The sequence below is a fragment of the Argopecten irradians genome, chromosome 2, assembly GCF_041381155.1.
Source record: "Argopecten irradians isolate NY chromosome 2, Ai_NY, whole genome shotgun sequence".
NCBI classification, from domain to species: Eukaryota; Metazoa; Mollusca; class Bivalvia; order Pectinida; family Pectinidae; genus Argopecten; species Argopecten irradians.
Window position 1 is genome coordinate 10,497,709 of NC_091135.1, and position 22,725 is coordinate 10,520,433.

The window sequence follows — 22,725 nt, forward strand, 5'->3', positions numbered from 1 at the left end:
GTTTGATTATCTCATATAAATCAGTCCATTTATTGACTCTCTATATTGTAAAAAGAGTCCAGTGACAATATTAAACTTATCTTTAAAATCTGTCTAACTTAAAAATCACAATTCTCTTTAAATATATCTTCTGAAATAAGAATGCTTTGTAAATACCATCCGTTTTAGCAAAAATGATAATGATTTATTTTAAAGATGCTCTACCGCCGACAGAGCACAAATGATATTCATCATTTGAACAATAAATTGTGTTAAATCGTGTAGATATATGTCTAGTTAACACAAAAATAATATGAAATTATTTATTTGGACTTTGGTGCATGCGTAATCAGTACTTCATTACATATAGTATAAAGTGCCACGGATTTTTTTCAGGATGCAATTAATTTGTTTTTCCATATTTTTAACTTGAAGTAAAATTAGAAGCTCAAACTTTTTAAAGTTGGTATTTAATGGTGTAAAGTAAGTAACTTTTGTAACTGAACTGTAACTGGTGCATGCGCAATCGGTACTTCATTCCACATAGTAAAATTAGAACCTCAAACTTCTCCTTGGTAGTGATGGTGTAAAGTAAGTAACTTTTGTAACTGAAAACTACTAAAACGTCTGCTTCTGTTTTCGATAGTGAAAACATACCATTTGCCAGCGGTGGAGCATCTTTAAAGTTTCTATTATACCGAATTTGCGATTTTAAAAGATCTTCAAAGTATTTGATGGTTATACTTTCTTCTGCTTTGCTTCATGCTTCGAAGACATCTCTCCAAACTATGTTTTGTGTCCTGATTAAAAAAAAAAAAAACGATCTCCAAAAATCTGCTATTTTTCGGTCGACATTATCGGTAGTTTATTAGTAAGTATCCTGATCCATGACTAAAAAGGCCATATATAAAATTTCCCCCTTCACAGTAGTCTTGAATGATTGTTGAGCGTTTAATTCGATCGATTGGTGATTGACGGAAGAAATTGTAAAACTTTTTATTCAGTGAATTAATAGTTTCTTTACTGGGAGTAGGTAGAGTGTATAAATAAATGATTCATTTTCGGAATATTTCTTTTTAATATTTAAGAACTGCTATTCTCCCTAGAGGTGTTATAGATTATCTTTGACCAAAAAAGTAGCGTTCTATCTATAACAGAGCAGATTTTATTGAAATTTAAGTAATCATGTCTTACAGAAAAATCTTTCTTTAAAATTTTAGTTGACATTTTCAACAGCAGTTTAAAGATTGAACAACTCTGGAAATTCCGTTCGATTGAAGTAAATCAGCCGTGATATCGAATTCCTCGATCGATAGGGAGTTACATTGGTTAAATACTTTCTTTAATGGGCTCACGGTGGCCAAGTGGTTAGGATAAGATTTGTCCTTTAAACTTATTATACATATATGATATAGAAAAAATACCGACGTATTGACACAAGCGTTTGGCTTTATAGATATTTTTCTCTCTCTATAATAATACCGTATCAAGGGCTAATAACTCGAGGGAAAAAGAGAGAGAGAGAGAGAGAGAAAAAAAGAGAAAAATGAAGAAAAAGGGGGGCTAATAACTCTATAGTTTTACTTATATACCACCGAAAGAAAAATATATATAGAAAACAAATGCCAATACTACTGAAATTACCATAAACCTTTTTTCTGGGTCGCATGTTTGAATCATATGTGGGGGTAGGTCAGTGAGTTTTCTTCCTCGTTTCCTAAACCTGGCACGTCTTTGAATATGAACGAGACCATTTTGTTACAAATCAAACAGAACTTCTTTGCCATGATATTGATTTGTTTTCATTCTATCTTTATCTGATATTGTGATTCGACCAAGCTTTAGCTAGAATCATATAATCATATAGTATTTAAATTTTATTCTTCTTTAAGTAGTATTTGTAGAAATACAGTTTGTTCATACTGATTTGCTTAATGCTAAATATGCTATTAGTTGTATGCATATCGGTATATATTTACACTTGCTAGGCGTGATCACTAAACGCAAGTACTAGCCGATTTTGTTTACCATAACTGCATGGTAACATTGAACTTTGAACTTGCGTATGAAAATTTATTATTTTCTATGACAATAAATGGCCATAAAAACAATTGTATGATACTGCGGGATGATCGGGTGTTGTAGTGGTTACGAAGTAGGTCGAAAGCATGAAAATAAGCAATTCAATTTGGTTTTCGAAAACCTGACATTCAAAACCGGAAATGCATTTTTGTTTGATTGGTATTAAAGTTAAAATATTATTTTTTCTTTCCAAATAAGTACTCATCCCATCTGATGATTACTGAACGTTTGTAACATATCAAACTTATCCTTCTGCATTTATATATTTAGGAGTACATGTTTAAAAAAAATCCTAGGGCACATACAGAGGTACATCCGTCAAACGTAAAACTGGTGGAGATGCCAATCACTCCAATATATATTTCTAATATGATTAGAGTCGTAATCGATGTCAAATAAATAGTTCATTTTAACTGTGGCATTTTATTACTATTACTTACTCTTATTGCCGTGATGTTATCCGTACAGACCTGTTAATGTTTATAACACATGTTCATGACGTAAGTTACCCTAAATCTCATATTGGTTTAAACCTACAATGCCATGAATGTAGGGCGAAGGGGTTCTTTTCAAGCTAATTGCATCCTTCAATTGCAGTGTCTGGTGTAATTGTCATCATAACTTCAGAAACTTGCATGCATAGGGAAAGCAAATATTGATCTTTGTCACTTTTACACATAGAGTAGGTGATGTACATAAAGTAAAAAATTAAAGATGCTCCACCGCTGACAAACGGTATTTTTTCACTATCAAAAACAGGAGCAGACGATTTAGTAGTTTTCTTCAGTTACATAGGTTACTTACTTTACACCATTACTACCAAGGAGAAGTTTGAGGTTCTAACTTTACTTCTATTCTGCCTTCAAGATAAAAATATCGAAAATAATTAATTTAATCCCGAAAAAATTCCGTGGCACTGTATCCTATATGGAATGAAGTACCAATTGCGCATGCACCAGAAACAAAATAAATTATTTTATATGATTTTTTTTTGTGTCAGTTAGATATTGATATAAACACGATTAAACACCAATTATTGTTCAAAGGATGAGTATCGTTTAAGCTCTGCCGGCGGTTTAAGGTTACGCAAAACATTTAGAATATATCATCCGCTAGAAATGCATATTTCATGTACTATGACTGCCATTAAGCTAATTGACATCATTAAGTACACTTTCTCTGTAATTATACATTATACATATCGATCGCATGGAATTAATAATCTATTTGTTATATTTCCCATCTTCGATACTCCGGGGTTGCTATAACTTACGTTATTTCCACCCCTTGACTATCGTATAGTAAAACTGAAGACTTTCAAGAGAAAAAATCTTACGAATCACAGGCCTGCAAAGACTTCCTTTGAAGACTAGAGATAGAGTGACGCCCAACTTCAAAGCCACAGTCAACCATAGTGTACCGTTATACGATTCTTTTGATGTACATCAAAGAACTTAACCTGTTTTGTTGGCTCCAGTTTTCCTATAGTCTATGGGTACATATAGCGACAGTAATAGTAAGGACGTAGATAAAAATTCTTTAGTAAAAGTAACCCCTGGAGTATTGACGATACATATTTCCATAAAAATTCTAACACACAGTGTTTGAAGGAGAATAAATCTTTCAATAGATACAAAAAGTTATTTGTCTATCTAATGCTTCCTTTCAGTTGACCTCATGTCCATTTGGACTCTTTGTAAAGTAAGGTAAGGAAGGTGTGTGGCACTCCATATCAATAGTACTAAATGTAGCTAGTTAGTTGCTACTACAGCTAAATATGTGTTGTAACTAATGGTTATAAGGTATCATTGCAATATTGTATGATGTACGCGACATATCTGCGGTAGGCGTTCATGTCTTGCTGGGTGTTCTGATACGGAAATCACGAAATTCAGTAACCGCGAACGAAATTGGTTTGCAGAATATTGCGACGAACATTGTGATATTGTTTGTATCATGATTATATCCCCTTGTGGAACTATCGTGTTTAGGAAAATAATTCAATTTTGCTTGTTACGAGCATTTTCATTGGCTTAAAAATTACTTTATCAGCCCATAAAGAAAAAAATGGCGTCGCCGTTTGTGACGTTGCTTCTGATTGGAGATTACGGCGTAATGATTTCATAGACAAAAGGGTAACAAAAAGAATTTTGAGTATTGAAGAGATTATCTTTAGTAAATTGAATTATAAGGATTAATTTGAATAGATTTTTTTATGTTATGGAGATATAACACAAAAATCTGTTTGTACTCTCATCATAAACCGATTTAGAGTACACTCAGATTTTTGTGTTTTATCTCCATAACATAAAAAATCTACTCAAGTTAATGCTTAAATAAAATGTGTTCGTTATCACAAGTGGCATATACTAACAGCTAGTTTAGTAAAGGAAACATTTCCTAAAACAATAGTAGATGTACATTTATATTTTAGTGAATAATACCTTTGTATTACACTTTTGGGCATTTTGAAATATTTCACAAGCCTTTGCTAAACAATAGCAAAGCGCCAAAGGCAACTCATAAAAAACGTACTGTATGCTTTACCGTTGTACGCTTAGCGTCAGGGGTACCAAATTATTTCCACAACGTTGTTCCACTTAGAAATTTACATAAATATAACTTTAGAACCATTTTAACGTAAGCGTCGACGTCGGTATATGCATCACAAAGTGTTATTTATATTCATCAACACACGAAATTGAGACATCGACATTTTTGTAGTTTTCTCTGATGGATAAATGGTGAAAATGACATAAATAGTTTTTTTCATTATCCTCTCAATGCGTGAGATTTAAATACAAAATGTTCAGATAAAACTTTCCTGGTAAGCTCTGTTCAAAGTAACTATTCAGAACCTTTGTTAGATTATATTAGATATTGTCTAATATTAGACCGCTATTGATTATATTTAAGTTGATAACAATGACTATGTGAACATTTGTTATCCTTGCCACCGCCGAGAGATGGAGACACGCACCGAGACGTGACCGGATATTGATTATAGAATATGAGACTTTATTGAGAGAATACGTATACAATAATCTATGGACATATTTCATAAATTGAAATTTTTATAGCTCAGTTGACACCGAAATAACGAATGTCAACGGTCAATAACAATTTTATTGGTTTACCTCACTCTGCGGTAGTCCTTTGGGAAAATGGAACAATCAATTTATTGTTTTCCATTGAGGTCGTGTTTCTGTCATCATCAAATATTCATTGTTTACTAGTTTTTCTATTATTTGTTTTGATGTCAGAATTAATCCCACAACTACATTGTTCATACTGAACGGATGTATTGTGTCTAGCTTCATTTATTTTACCCCGTAATTTGAACATTATCATCATATATGGGATTAGTCTTGTTAGTACAATTAGTTGAGTCCAGGGTTGTAGAGATCGTAAGTGATCGGAGCCCCTGAAATATCGAGGATGCACACTTCCGTAACGCTTTTGTACATAGAATACTAGTATTCGGAAGTATCACAAAGTTTAGCACAGGTTAATAATTTATGAATGTTTGTACCACTAGTCAGTCGATCAATGTCTCTAAATAAAAAAAAATCCTTTCATCTCTGCATAATAATTCTCTTCATTACATTATAAGTTCAGCAGCAAAAATATAATCAAAAGGCATTTCTCGTCATTTATCCAGTTTTCCTTTATTGCAAAAATGTGCAACTTTATCAATGTCCCTCTACACTACTTTCTAGGTTTGGCCATTAAAAAAAGTACAGCTGTCAAATTAAAATGCGCTATGTATATTGCATTATCTAAGTTCTAACACATCTCGGAAATTCGGAGACAGTTACTCAACTTTTTACGCGCATTGTAATTAATCAATGTTGTAGAATTGAAATCAATTAAATGTAAGTCATTGAATGAAAAATTGTTATCTGCTTCATGGACGGGTGAAATGAGAAAATGACGGCAACAACAGACGTATGTAAGGTCTTTGTATTTCGTAAGATACATTCATTTGACAACTATACTTATCAAAATACACGTTTATCAAGTATTCCTCTGGTATGGTATTGAATTACTTAGTCGTTCAAAAGTCTTGATATCTATTTCGAAGATGTTTTGCTTGTTTGATGTTCTATTCAATTTGAGATTTATAAAACACCAAAACCAAAAACAAACGGTATCTACAATTTGCAATCCACGTTCAATCTGACGCCATTCGATTTGAAATATTATCAAAATATCTGTTATTCAATTTCATTTCATATGTTTTATTTAATAGAAAAAAAATCTTAACTTAAAATATTTGTGACAAGTAAAAATCAGATTTACATTAATCTATGGGAAATGTCCTTCAGGGATTCAATCATTTCTCTACTTATTTGCTTAAATGGACGATAAATATATCTCGCGAATTCAATTAATGAAGAAGGTCTCAATTATTTCTCTTATTTAATTTTAATTGAATTAAAGAGAATATCTGTCGCGAATTCAATTCATTCCGCCTATCTACTTTAATTCATGAGGAACTTTTTTGTGCATTCAATCATTTTCGTTTATTTTTGTTAACGAACCAGGAAGGTCTTTCATGAATTCAATCATTTTGCTTATATACTTGAATAAATGAGAAAGTCCTTTCGCGAATTCAATAGTTTCCGCTTATTTACTATTTACGAATGCGGGAGGTCTTACGTGAATTCAATCGTTATTCGCATTTATTAAACAAGTTACCTTACCACGTGGAGATTCGTGTTTGTGAATTACTATTTTAAATTGCAGTACATTATCATACACTTGTCAGGTAAATATAAGTTTAGAGTATGTTGGACACGGCAATGGCGATGCTATGACGTAATGGTGTGAATATTTGTTTTGGATAGTGATTCGTGGTGCCTCAAACGAAATAAAACTATAAATGAGTTATAATCAAGTCGAAAATGTAGAAGCGAGACCTAGATGGAATCATCTATTGATCTGCTATCCATATGTATTGATATATACGTGTTACTGAGTGGTTGACCGACCTTACACACTCACTACACAATATTGGTCTAGGATCAATAAATCACGTGTCGTCTATCACATTTCTTTACCCCAGGGAATCCAGCGTCATTCTCAAACGTAATGGTATGTCTAATAATTACTACTGTGAGATGCGTTAAAATAAATACAAATTGATTATAGATATACAATAGTGTGTTTAAATACGGTATTTTTATATCGCTCGGCCTACTTTCGACACTCTTATTTCATAGATTATTTAAAAAAATAATGCATAAACACTGTAAAAATTGCTAATCAAAATATCATTTGAAAGACACAAATGTAAGAGGAAACGATCAGTTCGACGAAAGGGGGATATTCGAGGAATGTAGGTTCGAGTTAGTGGGGTTATACTGTACATCGATAAAATAACCAAACCCTGGTCGTCTTATGTAAATTGTTATACAGTAAACCACTACATCTTCCAATATGAATTCTGTTAAATTGCATTTAAGAATTGAGAAATTTATTGCCAAAGGAAAACTATGGTGGTATATTGCCGTCATCGAATTTTTTTGGTCGTGTTATGGTATCACGAATTTGTCGAGATAATTATGTGGATCAGTCGATTTATAAAACGATTTGTTGGGAAATTTAAGTCGGCAAGTCGAGTTATAACATAATCTTGGAGGGTATGATGGGTCTTGTCATAAAAAACCAAGTTAACTTATATATATTTGTCGACATTTCAACGTAAATATCTCAACAAATCGTGTAATAACTGGACTAATCGACATAATTATCTCGACATAGTCGAGTTACCGTAACGTGACCTAAAATAGCAAGATGGCAGAAAATTGCCATTATAGAAAGCAGAGATGAATAGTATACACCAAACAATGGACACATGCTATATATTTAAATCTATAACACTTTGCAATTTAATTCGAAATTCACTAAAATAACCTTATCACTGATTGGCTTGTTTATTTTTTTTGTCCCATCGCCCAATATTTGCAGACCACGTTCCATGCTTGAACACAAGGTTGCTTTTGCACTTTGCCACTTGTAGGAAACTAGCTGATCAACTTTCAAAACTATTGAAGCCGGGTTACATAAAATTTACACGGGATCCATTATCATTATATCCTCATTACCTCAACAAAATAAACATATATTCCTTATATTTACAGTTTTTCAAGTAAATGAATATTATTTATTCCCGCAGCATTTGCATATTTTTTTTTATTAAAATACCCATATTTTTTTCTCTTCCGTCATCTTCAACAAATTCAATTGAACAGCTGATTGGAATCGAGTCATTCATATGTTCCCGCCAAAAGTGGGGTCATGACCCCACGTTGCTACGCCATCGACTAACATTATACACTGATAATGATAATACTAGAAAGCATGGTTATTGAGTCCATGTAAGTGCAAACTGTAAATATAAAGTTATAATTGATAATATGCATAACGCATCGTTCTTTCAAGGTAAATATGGTATAATCATACCTGAGGAAATGGCCTTAAATTTAAATAAAACGACCAAATGAACATTCAAAATTAATATTTTAATTGTTTTATCATACATTTTAGCTTGTACTGTCCATTCGGCCTGTACATTCAATATACTGCTGGATTGTTTCCATTTGTCGTAAAAACATAAATATTACATAAATAATCGAATTTCAAGTTTCATTCCTAAATTTATATAAAAAAAATGTATTATTACAAGAATACAATCATATAGGACATTCCCGAAGTCAACATGCAACTTCATTCTCAAACAGTTAATGATTAGCATAGATTTGTCTTGTTATGTTAGAAACTGAATGATTGTTTTCATAGATTTATCAATCTACACAGGTATATTTCACGTCAAGCTTGCGCCCGTGTTTCCATTAGCTCAGAGCAAACAGTTTTATTGCCATTTCAATTTGCAAGTCCATATTTTTAACGCAATGCAATACGTCAATACATGGATTTCTGAATATTTCGTTGATGATAAGAATTCGAGAGTTTTAGTGACTACGCATATATTGCGCTTAAATCAATATTATATATTATGCCACTCCATAAATAGATTAAGAGACAGGTCCAATCATCATTTTTGACTTTTTCATCGGTTGAAACTTATTAGAGAATGTAAGCCATATTAGTGCGTGCGTATTTGTTCCTCCAGTATCAACGATATGCTTTGCATTGATATTACAATTAACACACAAGTTATACCAAAATCCCATGCTGTCGTATTCCAAAGAACATGAACCGCCACCATGACCATCATTGTCACTATCCTTGGTGGAGAATTGCATCCCCGAATGGTATGACATGCAGTCCCCTGATTCAAAGAAACATACACATTCATTAAGTCATCAATCTGTTAGTAAACAAACGTCTTTCGAAGGTCTTTTTTTTCATTTAGCTGGTTGTTCCCTACTAGGGTCAGTATATGCAATGAAAAAATAGTTCGCTCACCGCCATCAGAAATTGGTGGTAGCTCTGTACATTTCCGTACAGCGCCTTATGTTTAGAAATTATCCTTAGTAGTATAATTACCTTTGTTCGTACGTGATACTTCTGACAGGTAAATTACTCTTAATCGATAAAGGAGGCTCCTAGGTGGGTATATGTTTTGTAAACTTTGTGAATTCGGTATGGATATAGCGTACAGTTAGAAGATTAAGAATTCCAACCAAATCGTTCACCGTGGAATATGTAAAATTCTGTGTTGTTTTAGAAGGGATGCATAATGATATATATTTCCATTCTACTTTCAGTTTCCCGTTTGATCTATGTTAAACCAGATGGACAATATCACGCTATGAACTCCAATCTGGTCAATCGATGAATATTTAACGTTTCCGTCGCGTCACTGACAATGTATACAGTGTATACTTACGCCTATACATAACGGTCAAATAATTTATGAAATCTAATAGTATTATCGTGTTGACAAATAGCATGTATAAAAAATATCATGGCATAATTTTAATTTTTTCGCTTGTTTTAAAATGTTTTGTGTTGGACTATATTCAGAATCTGATGCTATGGCTGTTCCGTTTATTAAACTTATTGACGTCAACACTAGCGCAAGCGGGAAATTCAAAGGATATACGTGCATAGTTTTGAATTTGAATTATCATAATGGAAATATAAGTAATAAACTAACGGGCGCCATTCTATTTATCTTCCTTCCGGATGGGCTTCATATCAACTGTATGTCCAATCTGATAACAGTTTATTGCTTAAATATTACGCTTCGAGAATATGAGACAGAATTAACTTTACTTGTTAAAAAACAAAAAATTCAGAAAAAATCACGTGACCTACCTGCCGTACCGCTATACCCGGAAACTGTCATGCGATATTTGTCCGCCTCTGATGAAACTTTGATGCTGTCATATTGTGCGTATTTCTCTACTCCATTCCAATCCTCGATGACAAACATGGCTGATAGATTACGGGCATGTGTCAGGAGATGCAAAACCTCGTTACCTGGAATTAAACACCAATATTATTAATTATTTAAATTTAAAATATATTTTGTTAAAGTTTTATGTGCCGTAACTGAGCAAACATTTTGACATGCTATTTTTTCTTCATTAATCTATTGAAAACCATAAGGTTTGGTGAATTAAGTCGTGAAAATCATTCAAATGGCTTCAGATGCCTTATAAACGTTAATTACAACACCGAAATTATGTACTGTAAAATTGTTGTTTTTTATGCCTTATGTATGTTTAGATAGAAACTTTCCTGCAGAAATCACTTTACAATTACTAATAATACTGTAAAAATGTGGAATGAAATTGTAGACCACAATTTGGCTTCATGGTCTGACCGTAGGTGCTCGTTTCGCTTCATTATAGATACGTACATATAATGATTTTTGGCAGTACTGCTAAAATTATTTTCTGCTCTTATTTGTATTTGTAAAATTAAAACCAATGTATTTAAAGTACTGCAATTTTCAAAATGTTAGTAACTGTTGGTGATGCATAACATATAAAAAGCTTATCTTGATTCGTGAGTAAAAAAAATACGGCACATATAACTTTAAGTTTGAAATCGAGAATGGAAAAAAAGTAAAATGAACATTAAAGTTGCATGTGCCATAACTTTGCGAAAATTATTGATATTTTTTTTCTTCAGTAATATATTGGAAAACATCAGGTTTGATGAATTCAGGCGTGAAATCATTCAAATGCACAGACAAACATGTATGATGCCTTATTAACATTAGGTACAACACTGTAAAATTCTTAGTTTATTTAGATTAAAACATACTTGCCGAAATCATTTTGCAATTACTAAGACACTGTAAAATGTGAAATTGAAAATGAAATTGTACACTACAAGGTAAGGTTTGGTGGTGAATAAGATATTAAAAGCTCTTCTCGATTCGCTAGTATAAAAATACGACAAATAATTATGACCTTAATATTAGGTCGTAGAAATATACACAGTTACTAATCGTTTGTGACTCATACTCTTACTTTAACATTCACCATAAGATCAGATGAATACAATGCTCAGGTCTAGCAGTAGTTAAATCCTTTAGTGGATACGTGTACATGCTTATAATCATGACACAACTAACACAAAAGGGTTTTCTAATTCAACGACGGGGGTGCATTTTCCAAACAGCATAAACAATTTCTTCTTAATTGCAGAAATGCTTCCAACGTGAACGATAGAAAGACTTTCTTCGAGATGGCTGCTTTCTTTAAAATGAGAAAACATCTCTTCTTATGCAGTAAAATGACTTCATTTAATGACAACAAGACCTCCTTCTGAACATCAGGAATGCCTTATTCGTGCACTCGTAAAAGGTTCCAATTTGAACAAAAGGAGAGCTTTCTTAAAGAGGATGGTGTTTTTACAAATCAATAGGAAGAATCAATCTTGAAAAAAAAACCTATTTCTTCTTGAAGAACAACGCGGGTTTCTGAGCTAAAAAATGTTTTCTTACTGTACTACAGGGAATTAATCGTCGTAAAGAATAGAAAATGATAAAGTATTCTCCCCCGCTTTATCAAGAAGGTTTTCTTCGCGGATGGCGTTATATCATATTTTGACAAATTATAACCAATGGAACCCATTCGACCTAAAACCTTAAAATCATTGAATATTTTAGTTTTAGACCCATCAACAGCTAATGTCATTTAGGGCAAACCATTAGGTCTAGAGTACTACTTCAAGCATGATTTACTCCGGAATTCAAATCACCAAATGGCAATATGATTCTAACCTCGATGGTTCCTCAATTATTGCTGAGCCAATTCAATACCCTGGTGTAAATATCAAATTTCCTGATCAATGTCCAGCTACCGATTTCCAGGTGCTAGATATTCATCTTGATGAATATTATCCCAGTATTCCCGTAAGCAATTTACGGTAAGTAACATTTAGTAAAGCTTACAAAGGTAGCCAGCGGAGTGGCACATTAGGTATTAGACAATGAATCCATTAGGACATATATTTTCAAACGTATATATCGTATTGTATATCGTTACCTGCTTGTTAAAACAACTCATTTACCATGCATACAACTATGGGTATGAAATGGTATTAAAATTCTTCAAGTAATTAAATAGTAAAAAGCTGGGAACATAGGTTACCAGTATTTCCGGATTTTTGACATGTATTCTTTTTTGTCTTCCGTCCTGACATCACATCAATATTGTGTCTTTCATTGGTTGTTTTGTAGGGTAGCTATTATCATTTTTATTATTGTTTTTCAAACTTTTTCCATACCAATGGTGTTCATGTGACCATATCAATGACGAGCTTTTATACATAAACAATACATCAGAATATTAATGCTACACAAAAATAAATTAAACATCAAATCAATATACCCCTGTCAAGTTCCCCGCCATTCAGTAGTTAATGTCGGGTAATAATTAAGAAATGTCATTTATTACAAGTTATTTATTTACATATACCTACAATCTCAATCTCATCAAAATGTTGCAACATCATTCTGACCCTATAGTTTGCAACATGTGCATAATTATATAAAAAAAATCAGCTTTGCATTCACAGAATACTAGGCGGTGCGGCGCTGACAATATTGAGTTCAGCTAATATTAGTTATTCCGTCCTCACCAGCCCAAAGCTATTATTTATTTGCATATTACAGAGTTATCTGCCCTTGCGGGTAGGTATTGAAGTGACGTCATGTGTTTGCGAGCGTAACGTCATATTTTTTTCTGAGAAAACGACGTGAGTTGCGCTCACAAAATAATGACGTAACAATCGATACCTACCCGCAAGGGAGCTAACTCTGTATAATGCATAGACGGAATATGAAAGAGAGCCAGTAAGAACTTTCATTGCATTTCATTTAAACAGCAGAAATACATAACATAGACGACCTACCAAGCCAGTACTCTCCATCTAGATCACCAAACCCTGCTTTGAACTCGTCCCAAGTTTTGTCAAACTTTAGACTCCCATCATACCTCCTTTGAACAATCTGAAACAAACAAACATTCAGGGTAAAATAAACCGGACATGTTCCTCGAAGGGGTATATTTTAGTCTTGAATAACGTGCATGATTATTTATAGTACAATACTAATTGATATCGCTAAAGTATTTGGCATATGCCGAGGATTGAATGAGCAAGAACTTTGATTTTTTTATCTGGGAAAACTTTACCATAGGTTTAATAAAAGAAGAACGAGATGGTAATTTTTATCATATGTGAGAAGAAATCCTTTGCTTCTTATAGAACGGCATATCGGATTGAAAACAGATTTTTTTGTCGTCATTGTTTTAGAAAAAAAGAAATGCCTAAGATGCACACCAATGATGTTTCAGTCGCGTTGAGATTTCGCTGAGATCTAGACTAAGTAAGTTTTGAGATATGAAAAATAATAGAATCTATTGGACGTTGCCATTTGCAAACTTTGTCAAATAATAGACCAGTTTGGCGGCCATTTTAAAAACATGTCTTTGGCGCAGAGTAAACTTTTCACCTTTTTTGCTTTAATTAATTCTACTAAATCGTCATTCTGACAACAATTTTAGCTTTATTGAATAATTTTATATATATATTAGGGTAATTTTGGTTGGCTAAAAATGGTAATTTTTGTAACTGCAAATAAAGGGTAAGGGTGATAATATGTTGCTATTCTTAGGAAAACAAGACAATTATTGAAATATAACTATTATATTATTACAGCAGACAAATGTACAATAAATCCTGCAAATATTCATATATGTCACTGAACCCATAAGGAAAAAGTAACTTTAATATATGGTGTATGTGGCCATAAATCCCATTAAATCAAATATTTTGTCGAAGATATATATATATATGGGTATGGGTGACAATAGCTCATAAATGGTCATACGGATATATGTTGGTTTTTTTTTTGCTTTTCTGCCAGGGTATGAGCTTCTTTTTTGAAAATGTATATAAGAAAAAAATGTTTAATAAAGGAAAGTTTTGACTTCTCAGAGGTGTACATCCTCAACGTGATATTAGAATAAACATAATTCGTTTTAGCACAATGACAGAATTTTGTATAAAACGCACAATTTTGTATAAAACAGATACGTTTTATCCTTGTGTTGTTTCATAACACTAAATATCACATATTAAAAAGTTATTCATTAGTATATCACATATTAAAAAGTTATTCATTAGTTAATGAATAAAAGCAGAACAAAATACTAGTTCCCTTTCACAACTGTTGCAATTATATGGAGACAACATTTTTTTTTAGATATTTTAACAAATTGTTCATATTTATAAAATCACTCAATAAAAGAGCTCGGTTGGCTCCATTAAAAAAGCATCGCTCAGCGATTAGAGAGGGTCAAGGGAATTCGTGTGATAGACGTATACTTACAAGCCAGCATTTGGACTGGTAAATCTCACAGTTGGCCCATGTACCATGCACGTTGACCGTAGGACATCTAATTCCTGAAATAAGAAACAAAAATAAGTTTTGCGCGTGACAGTGTCACTATCCTAGTGTATGTAAATAATGTGGTGATTTTAGCAGAAAATTCAGTACGGTTACAAGAAATGTCGAACTTTCTAGAAAATTATACAGATAAATGAGAGGTAACTGCTATCACTTTTAACACTAAAGATGTAATGTTCGGTAATGGGAGAATAATTAGAGAAAACCAATCAATGCGTCGTAAAGGTGATAAATGTAAGTTGTTGATCAGTTCAACTACCCGGGATTATTACTGACTGAGAGATACAACAGGAAATTCAAAATAGTACTGCAAACGAAAGTAAAGCTCTTTAATAACAGTAATAGTTTTAAATTTGAACCTTGTTTTATATCTACACAAACAGTTATTGTCTTATAGTACAGACTTATGGAGCTTTAACAAACCATCTTAAATTATGACACAATTTGGTAGTCATTTACATTTGAGTAAAGGAGAAAAAGGCTTTTAAAGGAGTTGATACTACGCGCGGCGGACGGCGCATGGTAGCGGACGAAACACGATATGGCAATATAAAGATCATCCTGACTTTTCGGTTCAGATTCGGTTCCAATTAGCTAATTATGCTAACTTTGCAATCACTTCTGATTGACTAAGTTAATTAACAAAATTGGTCGGTATTAAATGATTTTCCAACTGCAACAAATAAGACTATTTGAATCTAAAAGCAAATTACAATTTTATTGTTATTTATAATACTTTAGCAAGCTATGTTTACCTTTTAAAACTTCTCTACAGACATGATTATAAAGAATGAAAGTGCTAGGTCGACTAATTTGGTATGATTTCTAGTACAGTGTTAATTATATAAATACTTTTAGAGATAAGGAAGAACCGGTTATTATCACAAAAAAATAGTATTTGTTGACGGGTTTCCATAACTCATGCAATTTATTGTGTGGATATTGATAACGTCAACCGCATGACAACAAGAACACTTATTCTCTAATTCTTTCTAATCTTTAATTATGGTTGGTACAATTTTGTAGCAATCAATCAAATCCCAGTAGGGAGCATTAGTCATTCATGGTTGGATATGTCACTCGAATAGGCCGGTGTATCAACAAACGTTAAAGATGCTCCACCGCTGACAAATAATATTTTTCACTATCAAAAACAGCAGCAGACGATTTAGTATTTTTCTTCAGTTACAAAAGTTAATTACATTACACCATTACTATCATTGAAAAGTTTGAGCTTCTAATTTTACTTCAAGTTAAAATATTTAAAATAATTAATTGCATCCCGAAAAAAATCCGTGGCACTGTATCCTATATGGAATGATTTACTTAATGCGCCTGCACCTAAGGCAAAATAACTTATTTCATATCACTTTTTGTGTTAACTAGACAAATATATACACAATTAAACACCAATTTTTGTTCAAATGATGAATATCACTTATGCTCTGTCGGCGGTGGAGCATCTTTAATTTAAATGAACTTCAGATAGGTTTTCTTGCTTTGTCTTAGTTACAATACCATTTGCATGGCATTGCCAAAATGGACTCGACATGCATGTTTTGTAAAATATAATCCGGTCAAACAAGAGCTCATTGTACGTCCAGATTGCTATAGACACTAGTAAAACCACTGGCATGCTGATTTGATGACAGAAATATATAACGAACCCTGTGAATAAGCTAAACTGATATTGTTTTGCATATTTTGCCAAAATTTACAAACAACACAACAATATACGACTCAACAGTAACATTTAAGATTAGGGCCGATTCATAGACACTTTTTATCAACTATATTATGATCAAGTACAAGAAGTGATATATAGACATACAAAATATCACTTGTTTAAGCAGGGTCTAAAATTTTAAATATTTGCATTGTATCTACATTTTAACTACATTACTTTTTTCAATAATCAGTCATAGAAGACTTAATTCAAAAGATGGACATTATCTCTACATCATCTTAGTTAAAAGTTTGAAGGTGGAAAAGTTCAAAAATGGATTGACATGGTTTTGTAAATTAATTAGAATAAAATTAATAAATATTATTGTTGGGAAAAGTACAACGTTATGTTTTGCTCGCACAATAATTACATCATAATAAATACTGAGAAAAGACATGTAAAATATAAAAAAAACTGTGCAAAAACTTTTTATAAGCTTTCAGTTAGTAAAACACTCATCATCACCTTCTACACAATTAAATTAAAATAAAATGTTAATTTTCATAACGCGGGTCGTCCTATATTTCCCGCATTCGTCCTAATTACCGCGCGTTAGTTGACAATCACTGTGTCAGACAACAAAAACAGCGAAATGAATCTTCATTGTTAACATCGATTACGCAGAGAATTTCACATTTGTTTGGTGTTGTATCCTCATCTTAGGTCATGGATATAATTCTTATTATATTACAATTGTTTTTAAAAACCTTTTAATATTTATTTCACAAATTTAGTGGACCTTTAAAGCTAAAATTCAAGAGTTTATTTTCAACTATGTTTACTCTAAAATATGCTGGAATACTAGTGTAGTTTCTATTAAGGTATGGATATATAACACATAAGTAAAACTTATAAAAGACAAACCAAAACTTAATACATAATACTATAATTCAATGGCATTAAGTTATTATAATTCCACTTAATTTTCTATTTACCTTTTTGAAAATATCTATTTTGGACATTTGAAGTTCCGGATGAATTGGAAATTCCACTGGAAAATGTGCTACACACTTTGGTTTCAAAATTGTACATAAAAGACTTGCATTCTGGAGTCTTACATCGTTTGGCACAAGTTGGTAGTTCATTAACGCCAGTTGTATTGGACAGTAGATCAGACTCACTTGCATTTCCACTCAATACAGCATAATAGCTACTAGCAATTACACTGTATTTTAAACAACACAAATAAACGCATAACATATAGTGTATCCTCATCCTAATAAGCTGTACCTGTCTGCTTCGAACCTTCTCGAAATGAATTTAGCACAAGTAATACAACTATACCACTGCGGAAATACTGGAGGCATTAGTGTGACCGTTTCACAAACGTTACTCTACATAATATTCCATCATAATGGTAGATTGCATCATTGATGCATGACAGTAGTTGCTGCCATAGTGATAGTCATTGGATATAACAAATGGGTCAAAGTTCTCTTATAGATTCATTTATTCACTGAAAATATTATCTACTGATGCATATCGTATTTGCTGTATAGATACCCACGTTGCTTAATTGATTTGGTCTTGATTACTCACAATGCATTTATCTTTCCCTCCTGGTACTGTATATATTAAAATAATGCCATCCCATCCATGTACAATGTATTTTTCATCACTCTGTGGATCATAAGTAGTGCTGATAAGTAATATCGTGTTCCAACTTTGCCAAAAATTAATTATCTAATAGATATTAATCCATAACCGTCTCCGATAAGTAACCATAATATCTCTACGCATTTACAGTCAACAAATGTATGAATAAAACTGTCTTCGTTTTGTTTACAAAACGTACAGGGTGCACTGAAGATATCATTATTTTTGAAAAAAAAGATACTAGCTTCGAGTAGAGAATTCTGTATTGAAAACTCGTGAAAGTATTGTTAGCAGTTGCGTAATACTTTGCATATTACAGATTTACCGCGCGTAAGATATTATTTTTGAGCGTCGTTTTCTTTGAAAAGTATGGCATTACGTTCGCATACACATTATGTCACAATTCGATAGCTAGGCTACCCACAAGGTCAGATATCTACATGTATGTAATATGCAAATACAGAATATCTAGTACAATGCATATTGTGCCAATATACTTGCTAATGTGTATCAGGGGCGTAGGAAGCGGGGGGGGGGGGGGGGGGGGGGCAACTGCCCCCCCCCCCCCGTTCCCCAGGACGGGGGGGGCAAACATGTCTTTTTGCCCCCCCCCCCCATTTTCCCCAGGACTGAAATTTTCTAAAAAAGGCTTATTTGAAAGAAAAAAGGGTCCTCCTGCACATTTTTCGTACTTCATTCTAGAAATTTTTCCGCTGCGCGGCGCATTTCCTAAAAGGTTCAAGCACATAATGTCAAACCTTAAATTGTAAAAATTCAATACACACAAACTAGACTAAAAATGTCCATCAAGGGATTCTATGTACTATTTAAAAAAATGTCTCTTAAAAGATCAATTTGTTTATATGTCTTAGCGAGACAATTAATTCATTTTTTTTCTGTTACACAACAATGTACCGATGGTGTGAAGCCGGTATATTCAGATCGAGTAGGGTTCCATAATGTTATGACGACACAATTATCATTTCTAAATGCAGGTAGCTTTAAATCGAAAAATTACCATGTTAAGAACGCTTTATAATCATTAAACTTTATCGTAAAACTCATCTCAGCCATTCTAAATCGTAATTTTTTTCCCGGGGGAGACCCCCCGGACCCCCCTAACACCGAATTCTCGCGCCTTTGGGCGCTTGCAAATTCATCAAAATGCATCGTAAAACTCATCTAAGCCATTCTAAATTGTAATTTTTTCCCGGGGGAGACCCCCGGACCCCCCAAACACCAAATTTCTCGTGCTTTTGGGCGATCGCAAAATCATCAAAATACATAAAACTCATCCCGGGGGCCACCCTCAGACCCCTAATAAAACACCAAAATCTTGCACCTTCGACGCTCACACGCTAATTTGGCCAATTTGCGTATTCGTTAATTTCCTTTTAGCGACCCCACTGTCTATAAATGTGTACAAGGATTAAATTTAGTGATATATGAAAAATGTACATAAAGCATATATTATATGGTTTGGGAGTTGAATTAATCTCCTCCTGTAGGTGGGGGGGGGGGGGGGGTTACAAAATATTGAGGACCTTTGCCCCCCCCCCCCATGACGTTTCATCTTCCTACGCCACTGTGTATACATTAGAACAAAATTCCCATACACATCTCTAGCTTTACGCTTTATTCTTTGTTTGTTGCAGTTAATTGGAACGGTTATCTCTTCGACAAAAGAGAAAAAGTGAGAAAATGGTAAATAAATCCAAACCTTTCCTTCGCAATGTCTGATGTAATTGGAAACATTATCTGTTCGTCAAAAGAAATAAAGTGAGATGCAGGTAAATAAATCCAAACATTTTCTTCGCAATGCCCGATGTGTATCTGACATTGTTAATGAGAATGACAATGCCATGTTGTGTTAATTAAATAATTGCATTAGTTCTTTCTGAATTATTGATATATATGTCTAGGAATCTCCATTATCAAGGCCGTACTAATGTAAACATGTAAACATCAAAATGTAAATTGAATGTTAGTTATCAAACAACAATGTCTAATTTTGTCGTCTCGCTCTGCTTATCCACAATGCATCAAAGGAAGTGACTGTCCTTATCATAAAAAAGATCAGGTTCGAACTAAGGCCTCTATCTTTTCTTTGGTGCAGTTGAAAGAAGGGATGATACCTCTATCATACATAGTGTACCATGTGTGTTTGTTTTGTTGAGCTGCTAATATTGATGTCATGTAACTTCCTTTGTAAACAACAATATAATGTCAATCAAATAATTGTCAATAATTTGAAATTTAAATCAAAATGAATGAATAATAATTACCACCATTATCTTTATTTCCTCTAAAAATAACAAGATTTCATACACAAAATAAATTACATAAACATTTCAAAATCGTACAATGTATAAATATGTAACTCGTGAAAAGAATTATATTTATTATTTACATGTATTTAAAGAAAGATGACAGGCATCAGCGGAATATTATACACATATATCATTTAACTATTAACATTGTTCGCTAGCGATAAATATTAATATAAATTTCCAGAGGAGAGTGTACCTAAACACATAAAATAAAACCAATGATATTTATACATTACATGGAACACCATATATTGCAATTCATCTCGAAGGTAACTGGTGTACCTACATAATTTGAAATAGAATACATAGATCTGGGAATAAATTGCAACACTTGTGGCATCTACATTCATTACCTCAAAATTTGTTGCAAATAGCAAAGGTGCAATGCTGAAATATACCGAAATGTAAAGCGAAAATGACTTGAATAAGAAAGTTAATACCTGTGTGTAATACATTTCACATGTAAAGGAACATATAAATCAGTTAGGTTCATAACTATGTACAATTACACTCCGTGACAACAAACGTACATGCTTGGTCAAGGGTTATTCAAATAACTTTTGAGTGAAAATACAATAATAGTCTTTTACTAAAAATGCAGTAAGACGGTCCCCCTTTACCAATTGACAGATCGCCAGGTATAAGATAGTCACGCCTCGTGCTCGCACACGCACGTGCATATATTCAATGTCGGAGCAAATACTGAAGCATACACAATACGAACTGCAAAGTCACGACATTTGGCGATCCATTAAATAAAACGCTGTCATATTGTCCTGTCATATAGCAAACGTAATTAATCGGTTTCATTGTCAGGGATGTTAATTAGCAAATATATATTCTCACAACAGATAATAATGGCTGTAATCACAATTATTTTTCAAATATTATCTTCTGAAACCTACACATAAAAGCCTTGTGTGGATGTGGTGGTTGATATATGTATTAGTTATTCCATTTAAATTTCCTGATTCTATACCAGTAGACTTCCTGGTTCGAAACCATACCGTGTTTAAACGACTTTTAGTTGGTTTTTTTAAATGGGAATGTAAAATATTGATGAATTTGTAGAGTCACGAAAGTTATTAAAAGTTATTAGCTTGCCGTTAATACTATTCTTTCAAAAAAAAAAAAAAAAAAAAAAAAAAAAAAAAAAATCATGTCCCAGAAAGTACGTCTGAACTTTGTCAAGGTTGGAGATCAGGTCTTCAAAAATCGCCGTTAATACTACATTAATCACCATCTTCCGCACAATTTGATTAAAATAAATCAAATATTAATTTTCACAACGCATGTTGTCCTTATGATCATCGATGTCGTCCTAATTTACGCGCGTTAGTTGAGTATCACTGTGCCAAAAGATAAATCTTCACTGCTAACATAGATTACGCTGCAAATCATTTGCTTGGTGTTGTAACCTCATATTAGGCAATCGATATATATGCATAATTTCTTATGTCATTATTGTTATAAAAAAACTTTTAGTTTTTGTTTCGAAAAGGGAAGTGGGCTTAAAGCTTATCCGGTCGTACGTTATTGTGTCTGTATCTTACCAGAAGACGGCTATATTACAGTTAAAAAGATTTTCTTTAAAATATGTCTCTTCAGTATTGGAACATTATTGAGAATTTTATCAGAATCCGAATGTGTTTAAACTTCTGAGGGAAAGTATTGGATTCACGGATCAAAGCGCTTCTAAAGGAAAATTTACTGGTTAGGACTCGTCAATAGTGCAAAGAACAAAGGGAAGTTACGGGGGAAAAGTTACGGATCATTGTGTCATTTAAATGAATGATAAGATTACAAATAGTTTATACCAAATATCGACCACCCGTTACAAAGAATTCTTAAAAGAAGACACTTAAAAATTTAACAACTTTTTTGTACCTAATGTTTCTGTATAATTTTTCTTAGATATCGATATTATGTATTTCATGGGTATAAAATATAAATAAATTCAAAGCAATTTCTACCCGTTTAAACTTTGGATTTTTTTACATTTATTTTTTTTCAATTTACATATATTTTATTGTCAAATGTGTACAGTTTGCTCAGGCACAAGTTATCGCTACCTAGTATTACCTTTTCCACAACAAGTTTGTAGTAAATAT

At 32.8% G+C, this 22,725-nt stretch overlaps 1 protein-coding gene across 1 annotated transcript; it reads right to left on the reverse strand.

The window, feature by feature from the left end:
* Positions 1-8,634: 8,634 nt before the first annotated feature.
* On the reverse strand, positions 8,635-18,009 carry LOC138316879 (fibroleukin-like). Its single transcript, XM_069258526.1, has 5 exons — positions 17,624-18,009; positions 14,885-14,958; positions 13,405-13,501; positions 10,351-10,515; positions 8,635-9,358 (listed from the first exon to the last, which is right to left on the reverse strand). Exons 1-5 carry the CDS (start codon positions 17,901-17,903, stop codon positions 9,102-9,104), a joined length of 873 nt encoding a protein of 290 aa, XP_069114627.1. The 5' UTR covers positions 17,904-18,009; the 3' UTR covers positions 8,635-9,101.
* Between the last annotated feature and the right edge of the window lie 4,716 nt (positions 18,010-22,725).